The 12751-nt window shown below is 34.9% G+C and overlaps 1 protein-coding gene across 6 annotated transcripts in view; it reads left to right on the forward strand.

Annotated features, from left to right (window-relative positions):
* Positions 1-12751, forward strand: part of RACGAP1 (Rac GTPase activating protein 1) — a 284478-nt gene that overhangs the window by 251591 nt on the left and 20136 nt on the right. For 2 of the 6 annotated variants that reach the window (XM_074270413.1, XM_074270411.1), the window contains exon 2: positions 9655-9743. In XM_074270413.1, coding sequence (XP_074126514.1) covers positions 9659-9743 — 85 coding nt within the window. In that variant the 5' untranslated portion in view covers positions 9655-9658. Of the gene's footprint in view, positions 1-9654; positions 9744-10567; positions 10600-11485; positions 11527-12751 lie in introns of all 6 variants that reach the window. The other 4 variants (XM_074270415.1, XM_074270414.1, XM_074270416.1 and 1 more) reach the window with 4 other exon arrangements.

The raw sequence follows: 12751 nt of genomic DNA on the forward strand, positions 1-12751 counted from the left end.
TTTCCCCTCCCCCCGCTAGCGTTAGGAGACTAATGACTCCGGTGCGCCTGCGCGGCACACGCTTAGTCGTATTGGTGGGTAGTCCTGGCCCCATTTCACAGATTGGAGGGACTGAGGCCCCGAGATGAGCCAGTACACAGCCCTCTAGGTGGCAGAACGGACATTTAGACATTCATTCTGCTATGCCATTGCCAACTTGGCGGAGGGTTCCCTATTGTAATAGTGATAATTATATAGTAATAGCATTGACATAGCACTCTAAGAAACCAAACGGTTTGAGAAGGTGACTCCTTCGGTTCTCTGGGCGCATAATAGATGCAGTGGAGTTGCCTAACAACATTGTCAGTGGGCGGCTGTGCTGGGTTTGCAGGGAGGGCGCTGTTAGGGCTTTTAAAGGATGCTTTTCTTCCAGCTTGGGAAGAGGAAAGCTCTCCATTTGGAGAATGCTTAGAACAAAGTCACTTTGGTTTCAGACAGTTACACGTTTGATTGCCAACTAATAGCATAGTTCTGAAGAAAGTTGGATTTGAATCCAAAGGACACAAATTCAAATTCTGACTGACGTTTATTCATTTTCTCTGTGAGCCTGAGTGTCTTCAAGATTTTCGGGGGTGGGGGGGAGGAGAGAGCATAAGATAGAGAATACGAGACAGTTGCTAGTGGTGGGATGTTAGAAGAAGGATTTTTGTTACTCTTGTGGTCAGGGGGCTTCACAGAAGAGGTGAGGCTTGGTTGGGACCTTAAGGAGTGGGAGAATAGGAGGAGCTTTCTTTAAAAAAGGGCAATACGTTTTCCTAAACAATGGTAATTTTGTTTACTTTGTCCTTTAATAGACCGAAGTGATTTTCCTCTTGCATATCCCTGCAGCTTTTAGCATTGGTGTATATTGGGGGCATTGGTTATGGTGGGATGAAATAAGGAAGGTGAATTTTGTGGAGAGAAACCATATTTTGAAATGCTTGACTTGCTTTTGGTTATTTTCACCCCAGTCAATTATATTTCATTTCTCAGCCGCACCCTCCCCCAATATATACAATATTATTTCCAAAATGTTTATGTGAAAGGAAACAAAAACAAAAATCAAAAAGTTTTGCAAGCATAGTACCTTTGTACTGAATTGTTTTTCTGACTACAGATGGTGCTCCTACGAATCTACTGCCCCCCTTAGCAACACAGGAGCTCTGTCAGTAATAGTAATTTTTAGAAAAATTTCTAGGGATTTTTCATATTTCTTTTTGTGAGAAATGTTCTCATTTATAAACTATCCCTTCCCCACCAATCAAACAAGCAACCAACCTGTACATTGGTATATCTAGTAATATGGCAACCTTATGCATATTTAAAAAAAAAAAACCAACAACTGATTTATGAGTCTCTTAATAATGTTGGGGCTGGAGGAGGTTAGGAACTGAAAAGGGTGGAGGATAAAAACCTTATCTAGTATACCCTGCAGTTAGATCTATAATAGTCTGTTATTCTGAAGGAGGATGTCTGTCTCTTGGCTGGGTGATTGAAATTAAATTGGGACCTCAGAGCAATCACATCAAGCTGATACTCTTGCATCTTGATGCTAAATTGCTCCCTTAGGGACATTCACAGATTGAAAATCTGTGAAATAGTGACTTCTGCACTGCTAGGGCCTCCCATCAATAACAGCTGAGATTCTCTAGCAGCATTTTGTGAAAAGTGCTTCACAAACTGATTTTGCAGCTACACAAAGGTATTATTTCATCCACCCTGAAAGGCAGCCACATCTGTAGTGAAAAGGGATGGCTTGTTTTATAGCGACATGATATTGCATTATTTTGTTTTTGTTTCCTTTCACATAAACACCTTGGAAATAATATTGTGTATATTGGGGTAGGGGATGGCCGAGAAATGAAATACTATTGATTGGAATGAAAATAATAAGCAACAAGAGAGTGAAGACTGTTTCAGCTGATACTGCAGGAAGAAGATAAGTTTGAGTTTTTCTGAGGTAGAATTTGGCTTTAATATCAGGGTTAATGCTGATTCAGAAATAAGCTATAAATCCTGAGTTACTTCTGTAGAATCTTAATTTTAAAGCTGATAGTTTCTTGACAAAGAGTAAAGAATATTATTTTGCTGGTATAGTTTTGGGATTACTTTAAACCTTTGTGAGATGAAGAGCTAAATTTATTGATGCTTCTCCTCTCAGAGACTTAAGTCTTATCTTTGCCAGCTTGTCTGAGGGCCTTGCCAGGTCAAATGTTCCTTTCTTCTAGCACAGTGTAGTTTGGGGTTAATGTAGAATCCTGTTGTTTTTCATGTCATATGTTTCTTCTCTTCTAAAAATATTCTGTGGGGATTAAGAGACTTGCATATATTGGGAAAGAATGAAGTAAGTAAAATCAGAAAAACATATTTATACAATGGCTATGATAATATAAACAAAAGGAACATCCAAAGGAAGCTCAACACTAATTGTCATAACTTTAGCCCCAAGTTTTACTTGGAGAGTTGTGAGACTGGGTGTAAATAAATGATTTCATTTTTCTGTCTGAAGCGTATCAGATAGATTAGCTTACCTGTTTTTCATTGTTAACAAGGGGTAGCTTATTGAGTTGGGAGTAGGGCATATACAAAAATGATAGTGAAACAAAAGCTATCAATAAAATATTAATCTTTTGTTTTTACATCCCCTTCATTCACGAATCTATATACCACACTATCTTCCCCCAATAAGTTATCCATTTTTAACAAAGATTCTGGAAAATGTGTAGGGAGTGATTCAATAAAAACCAACCAAGTTACCAACCAGTGTGTATAATATGTATTTTATAGATTCCCCCACCTCTACAAACAAGCGATGGAGGCATATTTTTCTCAGTTCTTCAGAACTAGACTTGGTTACTTTAATTTATATGTACTAATTTTTTAAAAGTGAATTAAAATTTTACTTGGAAGGTTTTGATAACTTGACACATGCTCAAAGGATAGCATAGCAATGACAGTCATTGTTTAAAGTATAAGTACTGTCTGTAAAGATGCAACATTTATCACATTTACCATTACTAATAAGTAGTATGCCTCCATATTAGAAACTGTTAGCAGTGTTAACATGCAAATAAATAGTGCAAAATACATTTTGAGTGTCTCTGGCACATAACAAAGTTTATTAGCTTCTTGAGAATTGAAAGATATTGTTAGGGACACAAGATCTCCCTAAGACAAAAAGTTAAGTCACAATTTTAAAAAAGATGCAAAAAAGAAAGCAAAACAATCAGATTTAGTAAAATTACTTTGATATGTGTGCAGGATGGATTAGAATTGGCAGAGATCACAGGTGGGATGATTTTGGTTATATAGCAGGAGACAGATAATGAAAGACATTTGAAAAAATGGAGAAAACTTGGGAGGAACCAGTCAGTTTTGAACCTAGAATAATTAAGTTTCCAATTGATTCAGGAGCTACCAATTATATAATGTTTTCACATTTACAATGAATTCTATGTATATTATTTCATTTGATCATGTGAGGTAAGGACTATTAGTATCCCCATTTTTATACATGAGGTAACTGAAGCTTAGGAAGGTTGAGTGCTTTGCCTACGATAACACAGTTTTTTTAAGTATCTAAGGCAGCATTGGATGTCAAGACTTTGAGAATCTAATTATTTAAAATTTCCTCTTCAAATACTATGATTCTTATTAGAAATGGAGAAGTCAGTAGGGAGACTGCTTAGAAATAGAGTAGCGAGAAAGGGATGCTTCAAACTAGACTTAAGATTGACTTGGAGATGACAGCTGAGCATCAAATGGAAATACTTGGTGTCCGTTTAGAAACTGGAACTTGAAGAACACAGACTAGAAGTGAAGATTTTGGAGTTATCTGCAAAGAAGGGACAGCTGAACATAAGAGTTGAATGAGTTCATTAAGGGGGTAGAGGTAGTAGAGAATAATTATAGCTCATATCTGTGTGGGTTTAGAGAGTGCTTTGCAAGTACAGTTATATCATTTGACTTTCTCAACAACCCTGTGAGATAGAAGCTATTATCCCTATTTTAGAGTTTAGAAACTGAACTTCAGAGATTACATGATTTTTCCAGGGACAGGCTGGTAGTATTCCAGATGGGGTTTTGAACCCATCTTGACTACTCCATTCAAACCAGAAGCTTGTGTTTGAACCTTTGAGAACTTTTTTTTTTTTTTTTTTTTTTGTATTTTGTTTCATAAAAAAAAAAAAACAAAAAAAAATCAATTTAATAGCAACACAACTTTGCATATCTAATGACAAACAAAATAAAAAGCTAGACAAACAATTCCTGGCCCAATGTCCAGTCCTATCTCTTCCACCAACAACTGTAGATGCATCATTTACCTCTCTCATTCCCAGACATCCCAATTTTTTTTTGTTTTGTTTTAATAATTTATTAATTTTATAATTATAATTTTTTTTGACAGTATATATGCATGGGTAATTTTTTTTTTTTTTTTTTTTTTTACAACATTATCCCTTGTATTCACTTTTCCAAATTTTCCCCTCCCTCCCTCTATCCCTCCCCTAGATGATAGGCAATCCCATATATAGTAAATGTGTTGCAGTATAACCTAGATACAATATATGTGTAAGAATTGAATTCTGAAGGTATAAGTAACCTGGGTAGAAAGACAATAGTGCAAACATTTTACACTCCTGTCCCAGTGTTCCTTCTCTGGGTGTAGCTGTTTCTGTCTATCATTGATCAACTGGAACTGAATTAGATCTTTATGTTGAAGACATCCACTTCAATCAGAATATATCTTCATACACTATTGTTATTGAAGTGTATAGTGATCTCCTGATTCTGCTCATTTCACTCAGCATCATTCATGTAAGTCCTTTGAGAACATCTTATGTTGGGGAGTATCAACAGGAAGAAAGAGCAATAAGTCAATCTCTTGTGTTTATGACCCATGTGCTCTATACTTTTAAGAATGATTTGAATGTTGTAGCTTAACAAAGCTGACGGTTCCATCTTTATCCTCTTTTGAAAGAGATTATGAACTTTTGAATTGGTAACACTAGATAATAGAAAAAATATGGACAGTTTTGGCTGTGAATAGTTTGATCTCTCATTTTGTGGATGAGAGGATGCCCTGGAGAGAGAGAGATACATAAAGAAAATATATAAGGAAGAAGAAATGATGGGATAGAAGAGGAATTTTAAATTTTATTTTTATTGATGCCTTTTACTGTACCACTCCTTTACCTAAGGAACCATTCTTTGGAATAAAGATTTTAAAAGACAGAAAAGATGCAGTTCAGCAAAACCAACAATTCTGGCACATAGTAATATGAGAGAATACACAACATTCCATATCTGTAATGTGGAAGAGTCCCCCACCTGTGGCAGGAGTTGGACCATATGGGGAAACACTATTCCTCACCACTGCAGTGAATGGAGGTGCAATTTTTTCCCTAGCTTCTCCAGGTCCAAGTTTAGTATAATTATGCAGCATTCAATATGCTTTTGTTTGTTTATTCCATTTACTTTTTGTAGTTATTGTCTATATATTTTTCTTAGTTCTTTTCATTTACCACAACTTGGTTAATCATTTCCTTAGTAGGCAAAAACTTTTGTTTCTCATCGTTTGCTTCTTCAGAAAGTCCTAGAATGAATATTTTTATGTAAGTATATATTAGATTGTGTGTGTGTGCACTACTAGACATAGGAATCTTTTGGATCAAAGAATAGTTTTTAGGAACTCTTAGCAATGTTCCAAATTGCATTTCAGAATAGTTGGACGAATTCACAACTTTACCAACAGTGAGTTAATATGCCTGTCTTCCTGTAGTCAAGGGGGGAGCATTTGAAAAGTGATGAAGAATCAAGTAATTTTATTGTCAATTAAAAAATTCATCATAAGAAAGAAGTATTGGTAAACCAATTGGGAGATTGCTTCTTCCACTTAAAATGATATACTAAGTCAATACTCTTGTCTTTCATATAAAATTTTTTCCCCCTTTTTTTTGTAAATTGGGTTCTCACTGCCTTATGTCCTTAGTACTCAATATGATAGACGTTCATATTTCACATCAAAGCTACTGAGCAATGATTTCCGTTTCTAGTGGGACCCAAAAGAAATCTTATGATTTGAATTTGCTGCTGAGCTTCATGCCTATGTTTATGCTACATTTTATATTATCTTTCTCTGTCTTGTCATATTGGGAATTGTAGGATTATTTCTTGATTTAACAAAATTACCACTTGTAAAGCTATTCTGCTTTTAGTTTTATTTTTTATAACAGATATCTTTATAATCTGTTGGCTTAGTTGCTCAGTGGTTTGTTGTGAACATGCAGCACAGAATGGGTAGTTTTCCATTTGAAAAATCTCAGTTGCTGACCCTGAATTGCATAGATTACTAAATATACACTTAAAATAGATACTTCTTCTGTACTAGAATAATCTTTGTATAAGTACAAGTGAATACTTTTATTGCATTTCCTGGATCACATCTTCTCTTTAGTGGAGTTCCCTATCATTCCCACTGGCAAATCTTTTTCTGTCCTGTCCTTGACAAGATGTTGGAAAGACCTACCAAACCAGTACACTTATTACTTTACGAATGACTACATATTGTTCCTGTTGTTTTTCCTTTATTTTCCTTGTAAGTACATTTGTTGAAAATGGGGCTTCAATTTATTGTTTCTCCATTTGACAATTTTCAATAGCCAGTTGAAATCTTTGTTGTTTGTTAAACAATTTTTTTTTAAGTGCAGTTCTCTTTGGCTAAGACTTATTTGAAGCAGAACTACTTATAAAAAAAAACCAATGTTTTTAATGTGGTATCAGCAGGTCTTTGAGGAAAATAGGAAGCCTGAGATTCTTTATATAGAACACAGTAGCAAATGATTTTTCCTTTGCCCTTCTCACTGTGAAGGTGGTGTATTGTCTCTGATGCCAGGATGTGGTACAACATAATCCTTTGCCTATACTTAGTATAAATTTATTAACCATAGTCCCCATATGCAGTCCAGCAGAGAGGCCTGCATTACAGAAATAATTCTTGCACTGCTGAGCTGGCGATTTCCCATTTAAACATTCCTGTGACGTCATTGGCACTGTTGGTAGGAAATATGCTGACCATGTCCTGTATTTTAAAAGCTAGTTACTACAGAGGCACTAACTAAAAAGAAATTTAAAGCTTTCAGAGAATGTTAAAGGTCTCCAAAGTCTAGAAAGATAAAATAGTAAATATATCTCATATATATAAAAGACCTGATTTTAAAAACTACATTTTGAAGCTACCCAATCAACTAGTATAGTATCTCTGATTATGTTCTGAGCTCCTGGGGTCTGGTGTATGATTGTTTGTCAAAAGGTTTTCTGATAATTATTAAATCACTCTTGAAAATATATAATCAATCATATATTAGTTTCATAACTGTCCTGTTTGTCTGCCTTTGGGTTTCTTTGTGTTCTGTGTATTTTAAAAACTATTTCATTGGTTCTTTTTATTTTTTGACATCACTACGAACAGCTATTTTAAATCCCTACCTAACCTTCCAAGAAACATCAGCCTTTCCTTTTAACAAAGTTAAACAATTGATCTTATATGAAATACACACACACACATCTTTCCATACCTCTACTCTTCCTCTCTAACAATAGATAAAATGCAAACTTCAACGGTTTTTTGGAGTTGTGTGATTGGTTATTGAATTGACAAAGTTGTCAAGTCTTTCATTGTTTTTCCTAACAATATACTTTTCATCATTTCTTATATCACAGTAATATTCAATTGCATTTTTGTAAGTCCATTCAACAAGCATTTTTTAATCCTCTATCATGTGCTAGGAATATGCCAATAAAGAACAAAGGCAAAAACAGAGCCTTCTTTGAAGTAGTTCATAGTCAGAAGTTAACTATCAAATACAAACAAGCTATATATACAGGATAAATTACAGATAATCTCAGAGAGAAGGCAAAGTATTAATGGGGAAAAGGAAGGACTTTTTGCAGAAGGTGGGGTTTTAGCTGAGACTTGAAAGAAGCAGAGGTGAGGAATGAGAGTATTCTAGACATAAGGAATAGCCAGTGATAGGAGATTTAGTGTTTTGTGGGAGGAATAGATAACGTCAGTGTCTCTGAGTTGTAGAATATATGGAGGGGGAATAAATAAATAAGAAACCTAAAAAGGTATAAAGTAGCAAAGTGGACCTTAAAAATGAAACAGAAGATTTCATATTTAATTCTAGTGGCAATAGGGAGCCAGTAGAGTTTATCTACTAGGTAGGAGGGTTGATATTTTACTTTAGGACCTACACTTTAGGAAGATCAATTTTGACAGCTCATTGGAAAATGGACTGGAGTGTGACATAGATCACTGTTGTATAATAGTTATGCCAAGAAGTGTTGAGAGCCATCATCACCAAGGTGGTGGCAGTGTCAGAGGAGAGAAGAGGACATAATTTATGAGAGATGTTATGAAGATAGAAATGATAAGACTTGGCAGCTGGGGTGGAGGGGGTGAAGATTTGAGAATGACACTTTTTGTTGAGTCAGTGGGCATCTGATTAGTTTTTAGTTCTTTGATACAACAGAAAGTGCTACTTTAAACATTTTTACACATACAAGGGTCCTTTCCTTCCTTTTTTGATTCCTTTGTGGTAAATGTCTCATTCAGACAATAAGCATCTGTTAAGTATTTACACATGCTAAACATTATAGTAAACACTGGGGAGACAAAAGAAAGGCTAGAATAGTTGCTTACCTCACATTGAAATGAGAGGGACAAAAAATGAAAATGACTGCACATAAAATATATACAGAATAGATGGAAGATAATCTCAGAAAGGGAAGGTACTAATATATGAGCAGACAAGGAAGGGGCTTTTTATTATAGTTGAGCTTTGAGCTGAACCAGGGGAAAGCATTCCATGCATGGAATTCAGGCAGAGCAAAGGCAGGGAGTTTGGAGATGGAGTGTTACATTTAAGGAACAGCAAGTGTGACATAATTGCAGAGTGAGGTTTGTACAACCTTCTTATCCCCAATCCCCTCTCAGATGGGATGGTCAGCCTCTTTTTTTATTCTAATTTCAGTTTCTAGGTTTTTGGTGCTGGCATTTTTTTGCCCTCCCTCCTCCCATTTCCTGGGTTAGAACACTGCAGTTTCAGGATCTCTCTTGGTATATCTTCAATCAGAGGGCTACTAGCTTTTGAACAGCTCTCCTCCTGTTTCACATAGTTTTACAGTTGCCCTTATAGGTCTTTTGGTTAGAGGGGCTGGGCTATTGTGCCTGTCTTGTCTGGTGGGATCCCTTTCTTTATACCTGAATGCATATTTGTGGCAGGCCTTTTTTTTCAATCTTGACTGATGAAGATGCTTTTTTATTTTTATTTTTTGAATTATATATCATCATTCAGTCTAATATCCTTTTTAGCTCTTTGATATAGTATATGTGAGAACTGAATTTCTCAGATTTTTTTTTTTGACATATTTTCCATCTTTGCTGTCAAGTACCTCTAGTTTTTGATTTTATGAATTTTATGAAAGTTCTACTTGTATTCTTGGGATTCTTGTAGTTCTGGCTTCACTAGGTACATCTAGATGTTTGAGGCACTGGAAAGTGTCCAGAGCTACCACTGAATTCATGTGTGAGAAGGAGACAAGACCTCTAACATATTTTTTATTTCTTGTCAGAAAGATGGAGACTATGATGCTGAATCTGCGGAATCCATTTGAGCAGATTGTACGCCAGGCGGAGATTCTCAATGAAGGAAATGAACTCCGTAAGTCATTCTGAGCTGGTCTGTGTAAAGAGGAAAACAGATTTTTAGAATTGGTTTTTTGACAGAGCTTAAGTGTATTCTAGTCTTAGAACAGTTTTTAATGAGTAGTTTTAAAGGACTAGATTTTTTTTCTTTTTCCTCCATGTTTAAAGATTAACATGAATGTGTTTGTATTCTGAGTTTCACATTTTCTTTCAAATGGATTTTCTTATGATAGTTCAGTTCTGTTAAGAACTTGGTTTAAGTTGGTAGTTCTATATGCACAATATGGACTGAAAAAGAACTACAGAATTTCAAAGAAGAAAGTGGTAAGAAGCATCTAAGAAGGGTGCTTAGAGTTTAGAATAGTGTGTCTTTAACATTTCATTTTGGACATACCCATGTAATACTTCCACTCCAAAAGATATATGTGATAGGATTTTTCTGTCCTTGAGAAAAAGGAATGCTTATTTCCTTTGTTTCAAGTTGGATAGAAGTGCTAGGGGATGCCAGTTTGGAAGATGTAAGAAGACAACAAGGTACTAAGAAAAAATGTAAGAGGACATAGATCAGTAAGAAAGGTTTAAAGGTCTAATAGCATTAATGTACTAAAAAGAAATTGCCCTAAATAAGTCATATACTTTCATTATCTTTTCTGTTTTATTTACTATTTTCTATCTTATCTTCCCCTCTATTATTTCAACAGTACACAGTTTTGTAAGTTATACTTTGAAGGCACATATATAACTATCCCATAGTTTTGTTCAGTTCAACATGCAAATGTAAGTAAAGATAGTGTATTCAGCTTCTACTTTTAAATATTTCATCTCAAACTTCTTTTCCAGGCTTTTGAAAACAACCATACCTGGCCTTGGAGGTATGCTCTGAATCCATCTTTTTTGGTCTAAGCACATTTTTTTTTTTTTTTTTTTTTCTTGGTTCAACCAAGATAAGGGTGGAATTTTTCTGTTTTTAAAAACAAATTTTTTAAACATTATCTTTTATTTTTTAATAGATCTCTTCTTTTTCCTACCCAGCAAGCCATCTCTTATTTCAAGGAATAAAAAAGGGGAGAAACTGTTAAGTGAGGTACAACTAGCAAAGCAACAAAAACATATATGCATTGTTTTGAACTCATAGGCTTTATCCTAGTCAAACTTGGTCCTTATAAATGCATTTAGAGTTTTATTGTTTCCATTCACATTTTAGTTATTTTGTATATTATTTTTCTAGTTCTGCTTATCTTTTCATCAGTTCATATAAATTTTCACATGCTTCTCTGGGTTTTTGCTTTTTTTGTATTTAACATAATAATATTCCATCATTTATGTAGCATAATTTGTTTAGTTATTCTCTATCATTGAGCATCTACTTTGTTTCCAGTTTTTTTCCTACTTGCAGAAAGTGCTACTGAAAATGTTTTGCTCTGTGTGGGATCTTTCTTTTTATATTTGACCTTGTTAGGATATAATTAGCAGCTTGATGTCTGGATTAAAAGGACATTTTAAAACATTGCTTCAACATGATTTCAAATTACCTTCCAGAGTCGTGGGTTCCTTCACTATTACAGCATTGGGGTATGGGGTGTGCTCTTTTCTACAAGCCTTTCAATGTTCAACTATTCCCAGCTTTTGTCATCTTTGCCAGTTTGCTGAATTGAACATGTATCCAGAAAAAAACTACTTTGCATTTATTAACAACATGTTTTAAAAACTAGAACCTTAGAAAAGTAAATAAAAGGCCTTTTTGTATTGTTTTTACAGACTGGGAAAATTGAGAAACAGAAAAGATAGAAAATATACAAGTTAGTATCAACCAAAACTTATCATACTGGGCATTTTTCACTGTTATTTCTCCCTTAGCTGTTATACCTTGTAACTAAATCCTGTTTTAAAAATATTATTGACTTTTGTTTAAATTGTCTAAATTTCCCTCATTGCCCCTTTCCCCTCCCAGTGAGCCATCCCGTTCAAAAAAATAAGAATATTTTTTAAAAGGAACAGGGGAAGAAAAATCAGCAGAAAGAATGAATTTAACAAAAAACTGAAAAAACAAAACAATGTATTATACTATGATCCTCTCACTTTTGGCAAAGCAATAGGGAAAGCATCATTTTTAAAATTCTCTTTTCTGAGGCCATAGTTGTCTTTTGTAATTTTGAAACATTCACTTTCAACTGTTTTGTGGTAGTTCTTTTTTATATTTTTTTCTTGGATATGCTTTACTCTCAAGCAGTTCATATAAGTTAACATTCATCTCCATATCCATCATATTTGTCATTTCTTAAAGTACAATTATATTGCATTACATTTGCTGGTCACTGCCCGATCAATTGGCAATCTACTTTGAATATGCTTATTTGCATGTTATCTCATTGGATTGTAAATTCCTTGAGAGCAGGCACTGTTTTTTGCTCCTTTTTGTATTCTCAGCACTTAGCACAGTGCCTAGAATAGAGTAGGAATTTTTAAAATGTTTATTGAGTTGAATTATGTGTTTGCTTTCTTCTGCATTTGCTTCTTAATTTGCTCTTAACCCTTGGCATTTTTTAAACATTGTGTTTGATTTCTTCTCTTGTTTTCAGTGTCAGTATGGACTTGTTGTTTTATATTCAAGTCAGTCCCCTCTAGACCTCTTTGATGGGTTCAGTAGGCTTTGTTTGGTCCTGTGTCCTTTGTACCATAGATAGGTTTTCTGGAATCATTCTCCATGTTCTGCCTAAGTTGCTAATTTCTGTATCAGTGTTCTGGTAGTTCACTGCAGATTCTGGCTTGACTAAATTTTTTATATTTATTTTTGCATGAGCCTTAGTTATTTGTTGGCTGTTTTCTCTGTAAGGCTTTAACATTTCTGCTTTTTAGATGTTTGGAATTTTCACTAGCCTCTGGCCTTCTTGGACATTTCTCCCTGGCACAGGCTCTGAATTGGCTTTGTTTCCTAGTTCACTGAGGGGGTTCATGCAAGCCAGGCCATCTCTCTTTGTGCAGTATTCTATTCCTGGTTTTTGCTCTCCCAAGATCTGGCATCAA

The sequence above is a fragment of the Sminthopsis crassicaudata genome, chromosome 5, assembly GCF_048593235.1.
Source record: "Sminthopsis crassicaudata isolate SCR6 chromosome 5, ASM4859323v1, whole genome shotgun sequence".
Taxonomy (NCBI): Eukaryota; Metazoa; Chordata; class Mammalia; order Dasyuromorphia; family Dasyuridae; genus Sminthopsis; species Sminthopsis crassicaudata.